This window comes from Myotis nattereri (assembly GCF_964212035.1).
Source record: "Myotis nattereri genome assembly, chromosome: 4".
Taxonomy (NCBI): domain Eukaryota; kingdom Metazoa; phylum Chordata; class Mammalia; order Chiroptera; family Vespertilionidae; genus Myotis; species Myotis nattereri.
Window position 1 is genome coordinate 25028634 of NC_138079.1, and position 19004 is coordinate 25047637.

Sequence of the window (19004 nt, forward strand, 5' to 3'; positions counted from 1 at the left end):
TAGGGATCTGGGGTTACTCAAGTCTATCAGGAATCAACCAGATGAAGTCGAGGCATTCTTTGAGTGAATAACTGGGAGTTGTCTAAATTATGACGCCATGAATTTTGCCAGCAAGGTTGCCAGCTATCAACTTAAAGCACCCAACTCTGAAGAGGAAGCAGAAGCTACAACTGGTTCTAGTTAAAAGTCAGAACAGGATAGCATAATCTTGTGTTGTAATAGGACCCTAGAGGACAGCACCACAGGGATCCCTAACTAAGCTTGCACCCACAGCTCAGGAATTTGTGTAATAAAAAAGCTGTGTGATTTGCAATTGCATATGTTTCATGTGGTGTGATTCCTCCGGCAGTTAATTGAATTATTTTGGGTACGCTTAAAATTTAAATTAAAGCCTCTGGTCTTTGTTGGTCCTAAGCCTGCCCTCTGGTCCTGCTTTCGTAGTCTCTTCGCTAGTAACTACTTGAACATCCCACACCTGCACAGTTAAAGTTTATCTCAAGGGATGCCTTAGATACACACCCCAGATACTTTCCCAGGATCTCCTTGGGACATCTTGGTAAAAAGGAGAGCAGGCAAATTCATTCTCTCAAGAATGGAGGGCCTAGGATTAAGAAGGCCTAAACTCTAAGACCCTTTGTTCTGGCACTTTCTCAAAGTCAGTACTTTGTCAGGCCACAGTGGTTGTTAATCTGTGTATTTCAGAAGGTAACTGACCATCAGGATCCTTGGGCCTTCACTACTGACACAAGGACTTAGCCTAAGGAAGTTACCACCCCTGAGAATGAAGGCTTTGGGAAAATGAGAATTTAGATTAAGGGAGTAACAAGGAAATAAACAAAAATATCATTTTGAAGAGGGAGATTTGCCTGGCCGGCATGGTTCAGTGATTGAGCATCAACCTATGAACCAAGAGGTCATGGTTTGATTTTCCGTCAGGGCACATGCCTGGTTTGCGGGCTTGATCCCCAAGTGTGGGGCGTGTAGGAAGCAACCAATCAATGATTCTCTCTCATCACTGATGTTTCCATCTCCCTCTCCCTTCCTCTCTGAAATCAATAAAAAAATATATATTTTTAGAAAAAGAACTAAATTCAAAGCAATCAAAGGGAAAGAATAAGATTACCAAAATAAAAAATAAAAGGACAGAAATTAAAGGATTAGAAGGGAATACTATAAACAATTCATGACAATAAATTAGACAATCTAGACAAAATGTTCAAGTTCCTGGAAAAAAAAAGACATAAATTACCAAAAATGGCTTAACAAGAAATATAAAATCAGAATAAAACTATAACGAGAAATTGATTAGGTAATAAAAATCTTCACAGAGTGTCACTGAGATGTAAGAAGAATCTAGCTGGACCAGATGTTGAAAGACCTGAACACTGACCCACCCACCCCCATAAATACTGAAGGGATTTTAAGGTGGTCATTTAATATCCACTTTAAGTCTCCATTTTCTCATCTACACAATGACAGAGGTAGACTTCAAGCACTCAGCAAGTATGACTCTAATCAATTAAGAATTCGTAAGGGGATAAATGTGACTTAGAGCAAAACAGTATACATGACCTATTTTAATTTCAAAAAAAAACATTTGCAAGTCAAATCATCAAGGGTATTTTAAAAACTCTTTAGCATATAAAGAACTGTCTGGTGAATGTTAACATATAAGCACTTATAATGAAGTACCTGAAAACTGGTGTTTGGCACTATTACATGTAATTTTAAAGAGGACAAGAAAAAGTTCAAGTTGTCACTAGACACTGAAATCTTTCTAAATATCAAACTGTTAAGAAAATTTGGAAATATCTTGGCACACTCTTAATAGTTACACAGGCATGGTAAGTGTGTAATACATTTAGATTTTAAAATCCAAGTTAAAGACTCTCTGGTTGATAGATTCTGGACTACATGGAAACCTAAAAATCACCACTATTTCCTAAAAACCCCACATTCCAGTATGCTGAGATAATTAATGAAGCCTATAGAAGATGGCTTGTCATCAAAAAGAATATGGGTTAAAAAGCCAAAAAATAAAAGATTTCAAAAAAAAAAAAGGAGTTATCCTATCCTTGTATAGAAGCAACTTCTAAAATGGTTCCCAATGATCCCTGCCTCTTGGTATTCATGCCCTCATGCAATCCCCTGCTCTTGAATACACACTAAACCAGGAGACTTGATTCTAAGAAATAAAATATGGCAAATATGATGGTACTAGAGGCCCGGTGCACAAAATTCGTGCATGGAGGGGTGGGGGTCAGCGGGGGTCCCCTCAACCCGACCTGCACCTTCTCCAATCTGGGACCCCTCGGGGGATGTCCAACTGCCAGTTTAGGCCCAATCCCAGGGATCGGGCCTAAACCGGCCATCAGACATCCCTCTCACAATCCTGGACCGCTGGCTCCTAATCGCTCACCTGCCTGCCTGCCTGGTCACCCCTAACTACCCCCCGCCCCCCATTGGCCTGATCGTCCCTCACTGCCTCTGCGTGCTGGCCTGGTTGCCCCTAACTGCCCCCCGCTGCTGGCCAGGTCACCCCCAACTGCCCACTCCCTGCTGGCCTGATTGCCCCTAACTGCCTCCCCTGCCAGCCTGGTCGCCCCTAACTACCCCCCGCTGCCGGCCAGGTCACCCCCAACCCCCAACTGCCCCCCCGCCAGCCTAATCGCCCCTCACTGCCCCCCCTGCCAGCCTCATCACCCCCAACTGCCCCCCACCGCCGGCCTGGTCGCCCCCAACTGCCCCCTCCTGCCGGCCAGGTCGCCCCTCATGGCCCCTCCACGCAGCCTGATAGTCAGTCGTTTGATCATCCCTCACTAACCCCCCTGCCGGCCTGGTCTTGTGAGGGTGTGAGGGTTAATTTGCATATTACCTATTTATTATATAGGATGTCACCTCAGCAATTAGGCTACAAAAAGACTGTGATGTTCACCTTGGGCCTTCTTCTCCCTTGCTTTGCCAGCTACCATGCTGCAAGTTGTTCTATATAGATACACATAAGGCAAGGAACGGAGGCTCTCAGTCCAACAACCTGCAAGGAACAGAATCCTCCTCCAGCTGAGCCTTCAGATGAAACTGAAGCTCTGGCCAACAACTTAACTGCAATCTCATGAGGCATCTTCACCCAAAAGCACCCAGTTAAGCAATGCCTGGTTCCTGATCCACAAAAACTGAGATAGTATATATTTGCTGTTTTAAGCTAAATTTTATTATACAGTTTAAGAAAACTATCATAATGGATGTCTAGAGCTGGCAGTGATGAGGAAAAAGGAAAGTGAGGGCTAAAGGATCTGGGTTTTCCTTGGTGGGGGGTGGTGATAAAAATGTTCTAAAACTGATTGTGGTGATGGTTGCAAAACTCTGTGATCTTTGCACTGTATGGTATGTAAATTACATTTCAATAAAACTGTTACCAAAAAGATAGCTAACAACCCTTGTGTGAAATCACTTCTGAAATCTTACATGAACTTTTAATTATTTCAAAGTAATTGAGTGGGAAAGTTTTGGGGAAAAAATTGATCAAGAGAATGAAGGTGACTTCAGCTAAACACAGATTTAGACTAAAAAAGGCAAATAATGACTTAAGAACTGGAAAACTATCAACATTTGCAGGTGATATAATTGAATACCCAGAAAAATAAAGAATTAATGGAAAAATTACTATAAACAGTAAGAGAATTTAGAAAAGTACCAAGATTATAAAATCAACAGACATCAACAGCTTTCATATACAAACAATAAAATATAAAAGGTAAAAATATTTGCAAAGACCTCATTTACAATAGTAACGCCCAAAAAAGGAAATATCTAAGCGAACCTACATGAAAGAAACTTCAACTCTCTTGAAATACTAAAAAGTAGACTTGGACAATGGAAAACATCTTATTCTTAGATACAAAGACTCAGCATTATAAAGTTATCAGTTTTTCCTAAGTTAATATAAATTTAATATGATCCCAATAAAAATAAAACTGGTTCCCCTGGTTGGGTGGCTCAGCTGGTTGGAGCATTGTGGTACACAAAAAGGTTGTGAGTTCAATTCCCATTCAGGGCACACAGCTATGTTTTGAGTTTGATGACCAGTTGGGGCACATACAGGAGGCAACCAATCAATGTTTCTCTCTCACTTCGATGTTTTTCTGTCTCTCGAAAAAATCAAATCCATAAAAACATATCCTTGGGTGAGGATTTAAAAAATAGTAAAACAATAACAACTGATGGGTTGTGGGTTGTTTTTTTTTTTTTTTGCTGGAGCTATACAAATTAAAAATAAAGTTCCTAAAGAAAAAGAAAAAAGATTAGCCAAGAAAACTTGGGAGAAGAGGGAGCAATATTTGGGGAACAGAAGTGGAAACTGTCCTACTAGATAAGACACAAATTAAAAATAAAGTTCCTAAAGAAAAAGAAAAAAGATTAGCCAAGAAAACTTGGGAGAAGAGGGAGCAATATTTGGGGAACAGAAGTGGAAACTGTCCTACTAGATAAGAATATAGATTTAAAAGCCTCTAGAAATGAAATGATGTTATGCTGGCACATGAACAGATCAAAAGAAGAAAGTCTTGCCCTAGCCAGTTTGGCTCAGTGGATAGAGCGTTGGCCAGCGGACTGAAGGGTCCTGGGTTCGATTCTGATAAGGGCACATGCCTGAGTTGCGGGCTTGATACCCAGTGTGGGGCGTGCAGGAGGCAGCCGATCAATGATTCTCTCTCATCACTGATGTTTCTCTCTATCCCTCTCTCTCCCTTCTTCTCTGAAATCAATACATTTTTTTAAAAAAGAAGAAGAAAGCCCTAACCGGTTTGGCTCAGTGGATAGAGTGTCGGCCTGCGGACTGAAGGGTCCCAGGTTCGATTCTGGTCAAGGGCATGTACCTTGGTTGCGGGCACAATCCCAGTGGGAGGTGTGCAGGAGGCAGCTGATCTATGTTTCTCTCTCATTGATGTTTCTAACTCTATTTCTCTCCCTTCCTCTCTGTAAAAAATCAGGAATATATATTAAAAAAAAAAAAAAGAAGAAGAAAGTCTTAAAGTAGATCCAAGAACATACTGAAATCTAGTACACGATAAAGGTTTTATCTCCTATCAATATAAGATGAAAAGATGGAGATTTTAATCAATAGTATTGGGACAACTAGAGAGCCATTTAGAAAAAAAAAATTGGATTCATTATTCATACTAACCTTCAAAATAAAATGCAAATGTATTGAAATGTAAAATGAAGCAATAGTGCTAAGAAGAAATGGGGGTGAATACCTTCATAACCTGGGAAGGAAAAAAAACTTCTCACTAGTATTCAAAATCTACAAGAAATAGACTGATAAATTATATAATACACTTTTTTTTCCAGTTTGCATGGCAAAAACCATAAGCAAATGAAAATGTAGAAAAATATATTTATAACATATCACAGATAAAGGGCTAATATCTGTAATACACAATTATTCCTAAAACTTAAATGAAATAAGATCAATACTAGATTTTTAGAAGGGCAAAAAATGTGAATAGAATAATTCACACAAAAAACAAAGAATACTCAAACATATAAAAAAATGCTTCCATCATTCATAAAAAGATGCACATTTAAATTACCTAAGAACTCAACAAAAAACACAAATAAAAATAAAAAATTGGCAAAACAAGTGTCCATCAAAAAATGCACGTGTAAACAAAGTACATACATACAATAGAACATTAAAAAGAAAGGAAATTCTGACACATGCTATACCACTAATGAACCTGGAGGACATTATGCTAAGTGAAATAAGACAGGGACAAAAAGGGAAACACTACATAATTCCACTTATATGAAGTACCTACAATAGTAAAATTCATAGAAAACAGAATGGTGGGTGACAGGGGCATGTGGAAGGGGAATGGCAAGCTAACGGGTAGTTTCAGTATGGGAGGATATAGTAGTTCTGAAAACAGATTGTGGTGATGGTTGCACAACAATTAGAATGTCCTTATTGCCACTGAACTACACACTTAAAAACAGTTAAAATAATAAATTCTGTTATGTATATATTTTACACAATTTTTTAAAAATATATTTTATTGGTTTTTTACAGAGAGGAAGGGAGAGGGATAGAGAGAAACATCGATGAGAGAGAAACATCGATCAGCTACCTCCTGCACACCCCCAACTGGGGATATGCCCGCAACCAAGGTACATGCCCTTGACCAGAATCGAACCTGGGACCCTTCAGTCCGCAGGCCGACGCTCTATGCACTGAGCCAAACCAGTTAGGGCTTTACCACAATTTTTAAAACTACATGAGACAATGCTTACATATCAAGACTGGCAAAAATTCAAAATTCTGACAGCATACTCTGTGGCAAAATGAAGGCAATGGGCACTCACATATACTGCAAAGAGAATGCAAAAATGACATCACCGCTACTGAGGGAATTTGGAAATCTAGAATAATCACACATACCCTTTAACTTGACAATCCTACTTCTAGGACTCTACTCTGAAAAATATCCCCATAAATATGAAACAATATATGCATAAAGTTATTAAATGTGACATTATCTAAAGTAGCAAAAACTTGGGGAAAAACCCATAAACCCATCAATAAGGGACAAATCGATGAAGATACACAGTCAAGCCTCAGTTCTCAATTGTCTCCCATCTTGAACAATTCAATTCTCAACCAAGTTGTTCACGGAAAAATGTCTACGTTGTCAAAACAAACTTCTTGTTGTCAACCAAACTTTCGACTTGACAACCCTTTTATGCTGATACCTCAGTATGACAAAAAGGATCTTTCAGGCAACAAAACAGAGAATGCTTTTGCTGAAAGAAAAACAGCCACCAGTGACTGCATTTCAGAGGTAGCCATGTATGTAAAAGTGAAGATGCCGCATACTGACTTCCTCAAAGACACCCCTAGAATGAGTGCCGAAAGTGATTCATTTAATGCTAGCAGGGGATGCTTAAATTTAATAAGTGTATTTATATATTAAAGACTACATTAGACATGTACTATATATAGGGTGTCCCAAAATTCACCCAAGAAGTAATTTTGATAGAAAACACATGTTTATAATTAAAAATTGTAAATTTTTTATTGATTCATAAAGTATACAGTATAGGGTTATGTATGGAATAGCACATTGGGTAAATGGCCTCCACGGCTTTGCTGGCACATACGCAAAGCTGTGGTCTTCATTGGTTTTCATTGTCCCTGCTCCTGGACCATAACTGGTACTTGGTAATGCTTATCAAATTGAAGGGATTGAAATCAAAGGGCAACAGTTATTAGAATCTGACTCAATAAACCAAGTAAAATTAGGTTTTTATTTTTTGTTGTTGCTGTTGTTAATGCTCACGCAAAATTCAAATCTTGTGTGAATTTTGGGACACCCTTTATAAGGGTTAAAATGGAATCATTTGAGGGTCTGGAACAGATTAATCCAATTTACATATTTTCTAATGGGAAAAAATGATACAGGTTTCGAACAAATGACTTTTCGAACAGTCCTCCAGAACAAATTAAGTTCAAGAACCAAGGTTCCACTGCATATACATAATGGAATACAATGGGCCATAAAAGATGTCTATGTAATGATGTGGAACAATCTCCAGTTAAAAGAAAGATGCCAAGCAACATATGTAGTAGGCTACCTTTTATATAAGGAGGAGAGGTGCTAAGAAACACTTCCCAAACTATTTTTTTTTTTTTAAATTACCAATAAGGGAAGGTAGAAGGGACAACAATGAAAATCAGACTTCTAACTTGTAGTTACATTCCAAACAGAAAAAAAAATTTTAATTAATGAAAACAAATGAACTAACCTAAGTACATACTTCTTAATGATACAACTACACAGAAAAAGTAATTATTTTAACTGGCTTTAGAATGCATTATTTTAACTAAAAAAGTACTACAAAGAAATTTTAGATTAAACTCAATAGTCAGTTGGTAGTAATACTGACATGACTATTTCAACCCTTTGTACACCATAAGCGTCTAAAGACACTTTAAAAAATCATTTTTTTCATGAGGATTTTCAACTGAAAATATTCAAGAACGTCCGAATTGTGAGCAATATATTTTTGTAATATTCACTGCAAATTGATTTTTTAAACTAAATTCAAAATATCGTGGTGTGTGGGGATGGTTTCTATTTTGGACACATGGCAGTTAACTGGTTAAAACTATTTTCATACATGTAGTAAGCCAATGCAAGTTAGTATTTTAGAAACCAATATTTTCAATAAGAGAACAGAATTGTAAAATCCAGTAACTAAAATAAAAATCCATGTTAAAGTTGAATTCAAAACATGTGCACTGATTATTTCCCTTTCATATATTTTTTGTTTCTATCTCTATACTGGAAAGTCCCAGAAGCAATGAGAGCCCAGGAACACTGAACACACCCAGTAACCAGACTGTGGTCCATTCCCCACTAAAAGAAACTAGGACTCCTTGAAGGAATGACTGATTCCAGGTCTAGAGCAGGATACATACAAGGTGAGCCTGGAACTTTTGCTGGTGTTGACCAGAAGAAAGTAGTTATCAAAGATTAATAAGTCATATCAAAAGATCACTAAAGCCAAAGGAATTCCCGAAGGCAAGGTGGGACAATATGAACATGAAAAAAAAAAAAAAGCCCTAACCGGTTTAGCTCAGTGGATAGAGTGTCGGCCTACGGACTGAAGGGTCCCCGGTTGGATTCCAGTCAAGGGCATGAGCCTTGGTTGCTGGGCACATCCCCAGTAGGGGGTATGCAGGAGGCAGCTGTTTCTCTCTCACTTATGTTTCTAACTCTCTATGGCTCTCCCTTCCTCTCTGTAAAAAAAAATAAAATAAAATCAATAAAATATATTTAAAATAACAATACAAATGATTGAAACAATAGATATTTTTAAAGTAATAATTTTAAATAAGAAAAAAGCCCACAGCTCACTTTTGCCCCACCCTGTATATAGTTCAGTAAACTTACCGCTTTAACTTTTTAATTATTTTAACTTAGCATTCATCTTTGTAACATCTGAGTACTCTAAAGATATTTAGAAGCTAAATTTTAAGGTTTGGCAGGTAATTAGTGATGGACACATTTTATATATACGTAAGCTAATCTTGTTTGAAATAAAAATAAAAAATTGTGAAATGTTTTACTTTGACTTTTTCAAAAGGTGAGACTTACAGCTTTTAAAAAATAACCATTAACAATTTATATGCTGTTCTTTAATTTCCAGTCCTCCCATAAGGAAATCAGTGAGGGAGGACAAAAGTTTACCTACACATTATCAACCAATAAGAATCATCTTGACAAAAAAATTTAACTCAGAACTTCCTACAGTTCAGTATGCTACAACTATTCCTCCAACTACTAAAGACAAATTCTATTACAATAAAAATTCTTATCAGAGAAAAAGGTTTCTAAACCTCAGCTATACACAAACTTTTTATTTTCAATATTAATTTCAGTGTTTCTCAACTTTTTTTAGTATCGCTCCCTAAAGGAGCTTTTTCAGACATTTTTTTCCCTAACCTCTCCCCCATTACATTTTAATAAGATGGGTTCCCTGTATATGTGTTTGGATACTTATGCTTAGCTATGCTTTATACATAAAAAGAGCAAGAACTTTTCACCACCACCCCCAGAACCAATTTTCACTCCCTTAAGGAAACCATTGAAAATACATGATTTACTTAATATTTATTGAGTGGTAGCTATATGTCAGGCTGAGATACTTACTATCAAAATAGCAACACAATTTAGTTTTGTACTTTACTGTAAGAGTTTTGAGCCACAGAACTAAAATGAAAATAGAGATCTTCTTCCTAGTGTTTATACCTAGTGAAGGGCCTGGCTCAATAAATATTTGATGAATGCATGGAAATTGTTAGAATTATAGATGTGGTAGTTACACAGCTTGTGAATGCCCTTTAACAAGATGGCCAGGCTGCAGAAATGTTGGCTTTAAAAAATGAGCATAAGAATAAAAAGAATCATCAGTAGTTGCCTTGCAGAGTTGTCCAACCAGTATTAAAATCTTCATGAGTGATAAATAAACCTTTCCTGTGTTAAACCACACAAAAAAAAGAAATGTTGGATTCAGATCTCAAGTAACTCAGAATTCAACTCACTGCCAACCCTGAAACTTGGAATTTTCTAGTCAATTTTCAGGAAGAAAAAAAGACACAACAAGACAATGGAAAAACTTAAAACTAAAACAAAGAAACAGTTCCTATTCAGTAATCTTTAACCTTCTGGTTCACGATATGCTTTGAGTATCTGATGAAAGCTATGTCCTCTTTCTCTAGGAAAACACACAAAAAACAATTGCAGAGTGTTCAGTTTGTAAAAACCATCTGTAAACTCCAATTTAAGAACTTCTTCATTAAAGGAATATGTAAACCAAATGCAGTTTATTAAGTTTAGTTTTAAAATATTATTTTTTCATTTAAAAATTAGTTTTTTTTAAACATATATATTTTTTATTTCAGAGAGGAAGGAAAAGGAAGAGAAACATCAATGATGAGAGAATTATTGATCAGCTGCCTCCTGCACGCCCCCTACTGGGGATTGAACCAGCAATCCAGGCATGTGCCCTCGACCGAAATTGAACCGGGGACCCCTCCAGTCCACAGGCCCACGCTCTAGCCACTGAGCCAAACCAGTTAGGGCTAAACATTAGTTTTTAAACTTAAATGTATACTTAACCAGAAGCTTTTTTGTTGTTGTTGTAATATAATGTACCTTAATATTAATTGTATTCTTACAAATCAGAAATTTACCAAACATCTAAAGAAAAACAGCCTACTTCCTACACATCACTGTAATACCTAAATTAAAACTTCAGTACATCAATTTCAGAATGAAGCCAGGTTCCTACCTTTGGTACTTGTCACTACACTTATTAAATGGAAGAAACACGGGGACAAGCACAGTCTCAAGGTGCTGCTTCAAAAGGAGACTCTTGTGAAAATAAAATCCCATAGCAACTCTGAATGATACATTTACTTTAATAGCAGAAAAAGTATGCTAATAGAAAGCAGCGAAAGTATGCTTGGATAATAAAGTAGTATTGGGGCAAAAGGTTAACATGACAAGCATGACGTCTTTAGAGCAGCGTTGCCAACAGGTGGTCCGAGGTTGGCGAACGCTGCTTTAAAGTATTTTGAGACATATGAAGCTGACACTATAACTATTTCTTAAATATCAAAAAAATCCTCCAAGTATTTCAAAATCTGAACAAAGTAATTTCAAAATACATTCTAAAAGATAATCTCAAATGATTCATACAGGGCAACTCAGAAAATTTAAAGTTAATAATTATCATATATTAGTTTTCTGGCCACATTGTGAAAGAACCCGAGGCACTGAAAATGGTTTCGATAGTACAATATCTCACTTGAAAGGTACAAATGGTTCAATAAACTCCAAAAACTAATTTTTGAGATTCTGTATCTCTCAGACTTTGTGCCTACTCTTAAATACGTAAAAAAAAAGTTTCAAATCTTTCAAAATTATGAAGGAACGATTATTTGTATTTATAAGTTATCAAAAAAATCCAAAACTCAGAAGCCTTTATTATCCTTTAAGTTACTAAAATCTTAGCACATCTTGAAATATTGAATATTTGTTGAATGAATTACTCATCAAATCTGATTCGCTGAGAAGGTGTATATCACTGCCTATATAGAAAGGAGAATTTTTTAAAAAAATTATACATCTTGATAAGTATTGTATTTCGAAGTAGTGAACTTGGAAAACTTATTCCAAAAATGGAATGCATCTATCTTTGGGATCAATCTTTGGAGCCAGTTTAAAAGCCATGAAAAGTCCGTTCCATCATTTTAAACTTGTACACACTGGCATTACTTGGATAGGTCTCCAGAAAACCTCATCAAATTAAACTTGCATATACTGACACTACTAAGATAGTTCTCCAAAAAACCTCATGGCCTAGTTTGCTCTCAACAGCAAAAGTCCAGGGAGGAAATGTCTGATAGGGCAAGCCTAGGCCTGGTTGCACCACAAAAAGGGAAGGTGTAAATGCTTCAATAGGGCATCTTGGGCTATACACACAATGGGGAATGCCTTAAAAGCAAGACAAAACTTGGGGGAATTCTTGGTGGAGAGTAAAACAATAAATGTCTGTAGCAGTCCAATCAGGACAAACATAACAAACATATGAGAGGACTACTTCTCCAATTTGAGAACTTTAAGGCTCAGAGAGCTTAAAATATGTAAAAATAAAGGCTATACTCAGACCAGCACTACAGCACCTCTTTCCACTTCTGCTATTCCTCAGGCTCACTCTAAATCACACCTCATCATTTAAAATAATTAAATCCAATCTTAAATCACCAAGATTTGCAATCAACAAAGATATTTGAAAGTACATGACACCGCCCTAGCTGGTTTGGCTCAGTGGATAAAGCGCTGGCCTGTGGACTGAAGGGTCCAGGTTGGATTCTGGTCAGGGGCACATGCCTGGCTTGAGGGCTTGATCCGCAATGGGGGGCGTGCAGGAGGCAGCCAATCAATGATTCTCTCATCACCGATGTTTCTCTCCCCCCCCCCTTTCCTCTCTGAAATCAACAAAAATATATTTTTTTAAAAATACATGACACCAGTTATTTGAGGTAATTCTCAATGAGGCATTCTGAAAACACTCAGGCAACTATGGAAAATCAAATAGTTGGGGAAAGGAAAACACCTGGCTCATTTGCTTCCCCTCCCCCTCAAACAGGAAAGAATACAGAAATGGTGCCAATTATTTGGAAGTTGAATTCAAGTTTAAACCTATCTGCCGTCCTTGCTGTAGCCTCTGAAGATTTACTTCAATACCTATGTCTTTGATGCTCCGCCCAGACTAAGCACAGGAATTCCCAGAAAGGCTCTGGCATTTGTTTTATTTTATTTTTTAAAACGTATTTCCATTGATTTCAGAGAGGGAGGGAGAGGGAGAGAGAGATAGAAACATCATTGATGAGAGAGAATCATTGATTGGCTGCCTCCTGCAGGGCCCCCTACTGGGGATCGAGCCTGCAACCCCGGCATGTGCCCGTGACCAGATTCGAACCTGGGACCTTTCAGTCCACAGGCTGATGCTCTATCCACTGAGCCAAACCGGCCAGGGTATCTGGCATCTGTTTTAATATAAAAGCCAGAAAAGATCATCACTGGTAAAACAAAAAAATAAACAAACAAAAAACCCTGAAATGTGTTCTTAAATTAAAAAAAAAAAATCTTTCACAATGACTTTAGAGTCACCCATAATAGGTAATCTGAAGCCAGACCATATGCTTACTGGCAGGGTGAGGCTTCTGTTCAGTAAAGAGGGGAAGGAGGAGAACACTTAGATTCAGATAATGTCAAAGTAACTTTTTAAATATGGTAGATTATAAATGTGTTACAAGTTGATAACTCAATGAGAATGAACAAATGACAATCTCACAATATGGATGCTGAACAAACAATGCTGAACAAAAGCAAGACACAAATGAAAATAGAAAAATGAACAAAATTATTCTATGCTGGACCTGGCTGGTTTGGTTCAGTGGATAGAGTGTCAGCCTGTGGACTCAGGGGTCCCGAGTCTGATTCCAGTCAGGGGCACATGCCTGGTTGCGGGCTCGGTCCCGAGGGGGAGGAGGGGTGTGTGCAGGAGGCAGCCGATCGGTGATTCTCTCTCATCATTTGTGTTTCTAGCTTGCTCTCCCTCTCCCTTCCTCTCTGAAATCAATAAAAAAAATTTTTTAAAAATCATCCTATGCTGAATTCTAAAGCCAAGATAGTGGTGACCTCTGAGGCCTGGCTTGAGGGCTTGATCCACAATGGGGGGTGTGCAGGAGGCAGCCAATCAATGATTCTCTCATCACTGATGTTTCTCTCTCTCTCCCCCGCCCCCTCCTTTCCTCTCTGAAATCAATACAAATATATTTTTTTAAAAAGTACATGACACCAGTTATTTGAGGTAATTCTCAATGAGGCATTCTGAAAACACTCAGGTGCTAATTTAACAGGAATGTTCAGTCTGAAAATGCATCACATTTGTGATATTTGCACTTTTCTGTAGGTTTATTATTGAAAAGTATTTTTTCTTTTTTAAAATACACTTTTATTGAATTCAGAGAGGAAGGGAGAGGGGGAGAGAGAAACATCAATGATGAGAGAGAATCAATGATCAGCCACCTCCTGCAGGGCCCACACTGGGGATCAAGCCCACAACCTGGGCATGTGCTCTTGACGGGAACTGAACCCGGGATCCTTTAGTCCACAGGCCGACGCTCTATCCACTGAGCAACCGGTTAGAGCTCAACAGAAATATTTTTTTAAAGCTGTATATCTCACCTTTTGAAAGTCAAAATAAAACATTTCACAATTTTTTATTTTTATTTCAAACAAGATTAGCTTACATATATAAAATGTGTCCATCATAATGACCTGCCTAATCTTAAAATTTAGCTTTTAAATATATTTAAAGTACCCAGATATTACAAAGATGAATGCTAAGTTAAAATAATTAAAAAGTTAAAGCAGTAAGTTCACTGAACTATATACAGGGTGGGGCAGAAGTAGGTTTGTAAACCTACTTCTGCCCCACCCTGTATTATGACCTTGTTAATATCAAATTTAGTACGTTATAATCTAATACTAACAAGCATAAATGCCTAGGCTCTGGGTAAGAGAGTAATTCCTACCCCTCTAAAAAGAGTGATACAAGTTGAAGACATGGGGGAAACCTCCAAAGGAGAAATACATGAATGGATGAGTTAACAGGGCTGGTTATTAGTAAGTGCAGACATGAGGACAGGAAAAAAATACAGAAGTTAATCATTAAAACCTAAAGCTAGCTGAAACCGGTTTGGCTCAGTGGATAGAGCGTCGGCCTGCGGACTGAAGGGTCCCGGGTTCGATTCCGATCAAGGGCATGTACCTTGGTTGCGGGCACTTCCCCATTGGGGGATATGCAGGAGGCAGCTGATCGATGTTTCTCTCTCATCGATGTTTCTGACTCTCTATCCCTCTCCCTTCCTCTCTGTAAAAAATCAATAAAATATATTAAAAAAACAAACAAACAAACAAAAAAACTAAAGCTAAAGTAGTGCAAAATCCCAACCACACCCACCTTCAACTCCTGGGACCTGCCTACAACAGATAATTTGAAGTTCCCTATGGTGGTTGTTGAAATCAGCAAGAAATACTCAGAATTAGCTAGTGTCTGGACCTTGGGCAAGACATGGCCAAGTTTGGGACTCCTGACACAAACACAACTGATGGCTTCAATTATCTGCCACCAAAGAACTTTAACTCGTCTAAATTTTCTAAGCACTATTTTTTTTATACTGATTATATACTGAAATAATATTGAAATTTTTAAAATCCTTTATTGTTTAAAGTATTACATATAGTATTAAAGAGGTCTCCTTCTCCCCCCCCCCCTCCACTAACCTCTCCCCAGCCACCCCCACCTCCCACTAAATACTATTTTTTAAATTATATTTTTTATTGATTTCAGAGAGGGAGACGGAGAGATGGAAACATCAATGATGAGAGAGAATCATGAGTTGAACGAACAAATTGTTTATATTACCTTCATGAAAATCTATCACAGGACAATAGCATGTTGATATGCTAAACATTTTGAGTAACACATACTTGAAACACCATAATTTCTCACTCTGAGTAACCCAAAAGTCCAAAAGCTAGTTTTAGTATTTTTAAGTTTTAGTTTTTCATCAAGATATTCCCTCATAGAAATCGCTCAAAAACTATAAAACCAAAATTCAGGAATGAGGATGACTTGTTTTCTTCCTTTTTCATTTTCTTTGCCTAAAATGTTATTTTTGTCCCAAAGAAAAAAGATGATTATTATAAACAAAGAAAAATGTTTATTACCAAGATTCTAAATTGTGAAGCCTAAAAAGGCAAGTTGAATACCTTCTAAAAACCATATTTCTAGGACACTAGACATGTAGTTTATTTTTCCAAAGAACAAAAAAATTCCAGACAGCCTAGCCCACTTCGCAGCCAGAGGGACATAACCTTTTTCATGTGATCTTAGTAAAACCTCAGCAAATGGAAAATCTGGATATTCAAATGCTCTAGACCAGCGATTCTCAACCTGTGGGTCGCGACCCCTTTGGGGGTCGAACGACCCTTTCACAGGGGTCGCCTAAGACCATCGGAAAACACATATATAATTACATATTGTTTTTGTGATTAATCACTATGCTTTAATTATGTTCAATTTGTAACAATGAAAATACATCCGGCATATCAGATATTTACATTACGATTCGTAGCAAAATTACAGTTATGAAGTAGCAACGAAAATAATTTTATGGTTGGGGGTCACCACAACATGTGGAACTGTATTAAAGGGTGCGGCATTAGGAAGGTTGAGAACCACTGCTCTAGACAGTTCTATCCAGGTAAACTTTAGCTCATTTGACTACTAAATATCAGGAGTCCACCAACAGTCCATGTAACCTCACCTATATCTGATACATTTTGGTGAAGACTAAGTTGTTTCAGAAGGATTAAATATTTTTGCCCACCTTCGTGAATTGACAAAACGTTCTTACAATCAAAACTTAGGTACACCTGAAACTAAGATAAGTTTGTATGTCAGCTATAATTTTAAAATTCTTAAAAAAGAAAAAAAAAAAACAGATCTTTTTGTATCTGACTTCTCAAAATGTCTGTGGCGTCCATGCTTCTGAAACCACCTTGCCACATATGATTTAGACCAGCCGTGGGCAAACTACGGCCCGCGGGCCGGATCCAGCCCGTTTGAAATGAATAAAACTATTGAAAAAAAAGACCGTACCCTTTTATCTAATGATGTTTACTTTGAATTTATATTAGTTCTCACAAACACTCCATCCATGCTTTTGTTCCGGCCCTCCGGTCCAGTTTAAGAACCCATTGTGGCCCTCGAGTCAAAAAGTTTGCCCACCCCTGATTTAGACGAACCATCTCCCCCACAGTCTGGAATCCTCTTAAAATAATCATTTTTGGCCGAAACCGGTTTGGCTCAGTGGATAGAGCGTCGGCCTGCGGACTGAAGGGTCCCGGGTTCGATTCCGGTCAAGGGCATGTACCTGGGTTGCGGGCATATCCCCAGCAGGAGATGTGCAGGAGGCAGCTGATCGATGTTCCTCTCTCATCGATGTTTCTAACTCTCTATCTCTCTCCCTTACTCTCTGTAAAAAATCAATAAAATATATTAAAAAAATAATAATCATTTTTGTAGACAGAAGGATATGTGATTAAAAAAACAAATACAGCAAAATGCTAATGACAGAACCCAGGAGGATGAATATATAAGGTGTATACTAGCGTGTTTGTTTTTTTCCCCCAACTCTAAGTGTGAAAACTCTCATAAGATATTTGGGTGAATATAATCTTTCAAAGTCTGAACAAAAACACCGATGGCAACTTCAGCCCACCCAAGGCTGCGAGGCCTTCCATCAGATCGCAAGCCTGGCACTTCCAGCCCCCACGCACCCCACGAAAAAGCGCTTCCTTCAGACTGTCTGAGGAATAGAACACCAACGGATAAAAATGTAAAAGCAACATTAAAAATAACCTTCCACCCAAAACAAGGTTCCCTAGAGAGTCATTTTCCAGCAAGTGTGTCATGAGGATTTTGTTGGACTTTTAACTTTGTCAGTAAAACAACTCTGCCCATTACCATTTCACCGACATTTTTTTAAAAAATCCCAAACAGTCCACCTTAAAGCTTTTGAACCTCCCAGAAGGCAGACCCGCGCGGCCCTCCCAGGTGCTGGAACCCGCAAGGCCCGGGAGTTCGGGCTGGCGGCTCCAGGTGCTCCGCTCCAACCCGCGCCTCCAGGTGGGGCCTGCAACCCGGCGTGTCCACGGGCCAAAGGGCTATGAGCCGCGCGGACCGGGCGGGGCGAGGAGGAAATGCACAGCCGGGGCGTCGGACACAGCCGAGCGAGGTGAAAGGAGGAAGGGAAAACCCGAGCCATCTGTGCGGGGAGGACCTGGGGGCACCGGGCCAGCCGGGCGCCCCCGGGCGCGGGAGCTCGGAGGGCGGACGCTCCGGCCCCGCCGGCCACCCCGCCCAGCGCGCACCTCTCGGTCCTTGAGGCCCAGCAGGAGCACCTCCTCCATCAGGGTCAGCCGCGTTTCCTTGGAGTCGCCCTTGTCGTCGTCGTCCTGTTCGTCGCGGCGGCTCTGCGCGTCCTCCTCGCCGCTACCGCCTCCGCCGCCGGCCGCCCGCTCCTTGTCGGCCGCGCTGCGGGAGGCCTCGGTGCGGCGCTGCACCAGGCCCGAGCTGCGCTGGGTCAGCGAGGTCATGGCTCCGGCCGAGGCGCCGCGCCGGGCCGACTGGGACGCGGGACCGACCGGCTTTCCCTCCTCCTCCCCCGCGGCCCCCGACCCGGGCCTCCGTGTTAAATCCGGGCGCTGGGGCGACGTCCGACGGCAGCGGGGCCGGGGGCAATCATGGGGAGACGGCGGGGGCGAGGCGGGCGGCCGGGCGTCGGCGCGGCGCGAGGCGGCTTCCTTCCTTCCTGCGGCCGCAGCCGGGAGGCAGCCGGAGCTCCGAGGCGGCGGCGGCGGCGGCGCCTGTCCAATATGGCGGCGCCGGCTGACGTCACCGGAGGATGTGGCACGCCGGCGTGGGGCTGGCCCGAGGGCGCCGGAAGCGGCGGCGGGGGCCCGCGAGCCACGCCCCCTCCCGCAGGCCACGCCCCTCCCGCTCCAGGTCGAGGTCTCCGCCCAGCGCTTCCCATACTCGCTGGCGTCCTCCCTCCATCAGCCTACCCCTTCGCTTCTCAAGAAACCGGGGCTGGAGCCAGGAGTCGGGGGCACGTGGCCTAGCGAGGGGCACCCCGCTCCGTCTTCAGCTGTGCCCTCAGCTCCCGGACACCACCATCCTCGGAGCTGGCCTCGGCCGGGCTTGCGGGCACCCGGCTTGGAATCCCGGCGTCCCCACGAGACCCAGAAAGGACGTGGGTCGCCGTGGATGGGGGAGTGCAGGCGCGCTCTGCCCACACT

General features: G+C 40.3%; 1 protein-coding gene across 1 annotated transcript in view; it reads right to left on the bottom strand.

The window, feature by feature from the left end:
• GOLPH3 (golgi phosphoprotein 3) overlaps positions 1 to 18759 on the bottom strand; it is a 36045-nt gene extending 17286 nt beyond the window's left edge. Inside the window, exon 1 of the mRNA XM_081088885.1 lies at positions 18078 to 18759. Coding sequence (XP_080945011.1) covers positions 18078 to 18302 — 225 coding nt within the window. The 5' untranslated portion in view covers positions 18303 to 18759. The remainder of the gene's footprint in view (positions 1 to 18077) is intronic.
• Between the last annotated feature and the right edge of the window lie 245 nt (positions 18760 to 19004).